General features: G+C 31.4%; 1 protein-coding gene and 1 non-coding gene across 2 annotated transcripts; both read right to left on the bottom strand.

Annotated features, from left to right (window-relative positions):
- Nucleotides 1-976: 976 nt before the first annotated feature.
- Nucleotides 977-1095, bottom strand: LOC114756707 (U5 spliceosomal RNA). Its single transcript, XR_003741495.1, has one exon. It is a non-coding gene; the product is annotated as a U5 spliceosomal RNA (small nuclear RNA).
- A 2026-nt stretch (nucleotides 1096-3121) lies between these two features.
- LOC114756706 (soluble inorganic pyrophosphatase 6, chloroplastic-like) lies at nucleotides 3122-5700 on the bottom strand (the record flags this gene model as incomplete). Its single annotated transcript, XM_028945643.1, is given in 4 exon segments — nucleotides 3122-3452; nucleotides 4431-4529; nucleotides 5522-5640; nucleotides 5643-5700. Coding segments are annotated over 4 exon segments (369 nt in total), but the record flags the coding sequence as incomplete, so codon positions are not given.
- Between the last annotated feature and the right edge of the window lie 5 nt (nucleotides 5701-5705).

Raw genomic sequence — 5705 nt, 5'->3', positions numbered from 1 at the left:
ATAATTCAGAAGAAATCGGAAATCATTTACATGTCCCAAGAACACTTCAACAGAATCAATTTTGACAACAAGTAACAAATGTATGTTACCAATCTTGGGAGTTCCATGGATTAGACAATATGGAATTCAATTTCAATTCCAATTTTCCATTGTCATGGCTCCAATTCCTGCGTGCCAAACGGGTGCCCAGATGAACCGCATTTCTTATGGGTAGTAGACAACGTGATTTTCTATTATTTTTTTTATAGAAAATGGAAAATTGGGTTAATGTAATGTTTGGTCATTATAATTTGTCTCCATTTTAATTTTGGTCTCTATAATTTTGGTCCTTTTAATTTTAATTATGTGTATTAGAACTATTTTTTTGGCAAAAACTATTACAACTAATAGGGATATTTTACGCAAAACATTATAAATTTAGAAGTAAAATTGATTAAAATCTTATATTTAAGATTAAGTTCAACTAATTAACCAGCTCTTATATTAAGTATTAGAAATAGTATAAAATAATGTGGTTAAGTTTACAATGATAATAATACGCATATAGAAAAGTAACAAGGTAATAGGCTTTAAGAAGAAAACATGCAAGCCCTAGGACTCTTAAAGCCAAAAGGATAAATTTAGAAAACATGTTTTCTCTTCAAAATCCATTTTGAATCAGTAATTTTGATCCTCAAATTTAACTCAAGTTTAGACCAGTAATTTTAATTTTCAAAATGAAGTTAAATTTTAAAAATCATTTTAGAAAACTAAAACTAAAACCAAAATAATATCAAATTTTAAAAAATAAACATGATAGTAGCCCTTTTCAAAAATAATGATTTACACAAAGTTCTTAATTTTTTTGTTTTCTAAACTTAATTTAAAAATCACTCTATGGAGATATTATAAGAACGTAAAAATAAAAAACAATATCAAACAAGGCACAAAGCCCTGACAGAAATAGAAGAAGAGCTTTGAAACAGAGAATTGCGAGAGGCTTTAAACGCAAAAACCTCTCTCCAAAAATAGGCGTATGCCGCTTTATGCAACGAGCACACGGTATTCTTTAGTAAAAGGCGAAAGAATAGTTCGCTCTGTGCCCATTGCACGGCTCCGTGAAATGGAAGTGTACAGAAGGCGCCTTCATATAGCCTCCTATAGCTGGGTCGTCTTTGTAAATTCCCAACGTGGGACTCGCTATTGCCCGGAATGCCATCTCAACTTCTTTCAAGTTTGAATTGCCAACAGTTGTCCATTATACGCAAATTGTTGAGAGAATTAATTTAATATATTTCTCCGGTCCTTAATATAGGACCAAATTATTGAGTTGGTTTTAGTCCTAAATATAAAACCCATTTTTCATATTTATCAGTTTTCTCTAAATTACCCTTATAGATACTTCCTCAACCATAATCAAGTAGAAGAGGAAGATAGGGTATTAAAAAAGATGATTATGATATTTTAAGAAAAACGTGTCATATTTCTTATAATTAATTAACTTACCTAAATTCCTTAATGTAATCAAATTAGTTAAATATGTCTTATATTAAGAACAGGAGGAGTATGTAAATATCATAATGATTAATTTGATTAGTGATTTTTAAAATTCACTAACAACTTTACTCAGAAGCCCAAGCATTATTCATTTAGGATGATGTGCTTTTTTCTTATAAGCATAGATAACGAAGCAATTCTGCATTATCAGGTGTTAAATGTAAGTATTTTTCTTAACGAGAATTTAAACTTTATTTTGTTATGTTATGGGAAACTAATTCTTTCTGCTAAATTCAATTCTCATTCGTAAATGAGTGCTTATTAGTTTTTGTACATCAACACTGGATGGTGGGCTTTTGCATGCATTGCAAGAAATCTTGTATAGCATTGGCAAGTCACTTTATTCACAATTCATAAATAATTCAATATAATATAAATCCAAACAGCGTATCATCCTGGCGCATAACTAAAGTTATTCAATCATGTGAACTTCTTTGTTCAACTATCAACTTTTACACCGAGTTTGGCAAGGCGTTTTAGGAGGAAAAAAATAACTCATAAGTATGATAAGTCAGTTTGTAAATTTAAGAGTTGTTTGTCACAGTTTTTGACTAATCTGACTTGTGGATCAAAAACTGATTTTTTAAGCATAATTGTAAAAAACATATAAAATTTTCTTATGACTTATAGAAAAATAGTTTTTTGAAATTAAAAAATATTTTTTCCTTTGTGTTTATATTGTTCTTTTACTTCTCTCTATATATTCTTTATGCTTCCCAATCAATTTTTGGTTGTTTGTTTTTAATATTCTCTTAAGTGAAAATAATTTTAAATAACTTTTATAATATTTTAAATTTTTAACATTGTTTTTATTTTATATTTACATAAGTTATGCATCTAATTAATTATGTAATATTATTTGGTTCAAAAATTTTCGCATTACTATGATTTCTTATTTAAATATATTTTATTCATTAAATATAACTTTTTCCTATTATAATAATTTAAAATTATTATATTTTGTAAATTCATATTTTTAATCATTTTTTATTATTTAATAAAAATCACATCTATTTTCGTCATTCTACAAACTAAATTTACTTATTTAATCATAACCTAAATAATTTTTTTTATTTTACAAACTGACATTTACAAATGTCAATATAAATATAAATCACATTATCTAATATAACTTTTATCCAAAAGTCAGATTGAAAATAAATTATTTTTTTACTGTTAATTCAAACAGACCCTTAAAAAATTTGCATGTGTTTTGCTGACAGACATAACCATGTTGAATTCTTCAAATGAAACAATTTTCTTCTGGATGAACAATTGGATGCCAAGTGATTATAGTCAGGATGTTGTTGACAGAATTGTCAGTTGTCATTCTAAGTACCAATCAACTTATTTTAAATGATTTTGTATTATATGAGATAAATATGTGATAATTTTATTTTGTAAAATACAAAAGTGATCACTTTTTTGTTTTGTGCCAACAAAAGTGATTACTCATTAGCTCCATAATATGTTACGTATGATTATTTTAGGGTAATCATGTCACATCTGTTAAAATTAAATAATTTAATTAGTTTCTTTAATCTACCCCAATTTAAGTAACTTTTAAATTAAAAGACCAGAGGAATAATTAATAAAAATGTACAATGTATGATAGAGAAAGATGGATAAGATTATATATATCTAACTAAACAGTGGGACAAAAAAGCACTGATATAAAACAGATAGATTTATCCAGAAAGCCCAACAGAAGAAGAGTTCGTGAAATGATAACATAGGGGACAGAGTTCCAAAGAATGAAGGCAGCACCAGCACCAGCACCAGCACCAGCAGTGACCACTATATCGAATACCAATGCATCAATCTCACACAAGTGAGAGCTCACCTGCAGGAATGGATCTCTTGACAAGTTTGTTCCAGGATTCGTTGGTCTCTGCGATGACCTTTAGAGCGTAAGCCTGTTTTATCACAATCAACGTTCATGATGCGATCGGACAGGATGAGGATATAATCATAATAAAAAATACAATGTCCAAAGAAGATGGTCACAGTACAATACTACCACACATGCCACTCTAAATTATCTTTCTTTGGTTTATTACAGACAGAAACCATATCTTGGTCTCCCAAAAATGGTGATTCTCGTTTTGATGCTATCAAGATTAGTCTAGCAAAGTAAAAAGCTGAAAAATTAAGGCTGCTTAGTTGGTCATAAAGCGAGTTCAGAAGCTTCCTCATCTTAGGGCTTCTTAAGGAAGTGAAAATTCCAAGAAAAGGGGCACTTTGCTATCAGGTAAAATTTGGAAGTAGGAGGTTTACACAAAGATTATGAGGAGTGGGAAAAGATCTTAAAAAGAAAGACCTATCTAGTGATCCTTTCCTCAGCAAGCCTGAGGTAAATTTCCAAGGTCTGTAAATGAATCATAAAAATGGCATCCCAACAACTCCTATGAGCGCTAAATTAAATTCTTAAGCCAAACAGAACCAAATTCCAAAAGAAACCAACACAATCGCTCACCCACTTGAGCATGTTCTTGGACACCATATTACCAAGAAGGTTTCTATAAAGGATTAATATATTTGGCCCCAAAAAAATGGTTTTCTTTTCTATTTATCTTTCCTAATATATTCTCTATTGGTGAGATGAGCTTTAAAAAAGTATCAGGCTTATTCCTTATATCTCCCCGAAAAACCAAGCAAATTGTGTCATCCATATAATTCATACTTTTCAATATATGATTTACAGTGTTTGACCACTTACTAGAGCAAACAAAATTCAATACAAGAGCCTTGAATTATGCCGTTTGTAGGCAACAAGAACCATCAAATTATTTAAGAAGGTAAGCTGATAATCTTTGACTACATTTGGAAAACAGAAAGATAGTATTTAGAGACAGTCAGATACTTGTGTTAAAAGATGAAAGTAACAAAAATACCTTATTTGCTGGCCGGTTGCCGAGGCCAAATTTATTAGCAGGTTTTCCATCAGGTATCTTGTAGTCTCTGAACCAATCCCTAATTGCGGTAAGGGTGCCCTGAAGACAACTCCCGGATTAATCATCAATAAAAATTGCTAATTAAGCCACCAAACCCTTTTCCCTGTCATTGGGGGCATAAAAATTTTGTGTGCTAGCATCAAGTTTATTCTGGAGGTATCTATTGTTCAAGTGATGTCATTTGACTAAAAAGTTATGCAATAATAGTTGACTGGCACAACTAAAACACGCGCGCGTGCAGACACAGAGACACAGACAGACAGCCAGAGAGCATGTCTACAAGAAAACAAAAACTAAGTTCAAAATTAGAGTCCGTCATTTGAAAAGCACATTATTAAGCTTGTCTCCCAGCAATAGAGATGGAGCCCTTCCAACGAAGAATACAACAGACTTCAACCTACACACTATGAACTATTTATTCCTTCTTAAAAATCTGCTCAGTTAAAGATCTTAATTGTTTTTTATTTCTAGTCTTTCACAGTGTCTTTTTATTGGCTTTCCTTTTGCCCTACTCCCTCCCTCTGTATGTGTTTTTCCTCTCTCTGATGCCACATTTGCCCTAGTTGTGTTCAGGTATTGAAATGAAAGTTAGCTGTGTAAAATCCGTGCTTCCTTTCGTTAAGCATGAACTTGGAACTGCATTTCCAATTATCCACAGTGAAGGCTTACCAAGTCAGGCTGGGGTGGTGACAGATGAAGCATACTACCAGAACCTAGGTATCAACCAATCAAGCTACATAAATAAATTAGTAAATCATATGAAAAGAAAAAAAGAAAAAGAAAAATCAGAGCTCTCCATGTAGAATTCTTTTTTCTAATCTGTCTAGAGGATTTATTCTTTTTCAAGACTTTCTATTCATATTTTTCTACATTCCAAAACACACACACAGAGGGACATGATGTAATGAAGAGAGTACTATAACTCCATCAGATAGTAGTAGAGAGGAAAGGAAGGACATTAAACAATGCTATGCTACAATAGCAAAAACAAAATGGCAGAGAAGACAATCTAGTGAGGTAAGAGAACTTACTGGAAAATGCTTTTCAACATCGTCAACATCATTCACGAGTGAAGCCATTGGATCATCCAATGAAATTGCAACTATTTTCCAATCAAGTTCTCCTTCATCAATCATTGCTAAAGCAGCAAGGGTTTCACCCTGAGAACCTCTCCTATTTTCCTCCGGCTTTCACCAATCTCAACCACATCAACTA

The sequence above is a fragment of the Neltuma alba genome, unplaced genomic scaffold, assembly GCF_004799145.2.
Source record: "Neltuma alba isolate B1F8T4 unplaced genomic scaffold, ASM479914v2 tig00010453_pilon, whole genome shotgun sequence".
In the NCBI taxonomy this organism is placed as follows: domain Eukaryota; kingdom Viridiplantae; phylum Streptophyta; class Magnoliopsida; order Fabales; family Fabaceae; genus Neltuma; species Neltuma alba.
Note: the sequence above shows the minus strand (reverse complement) of the source record. Positions and strands in the feature narration are given on the sequence as shown.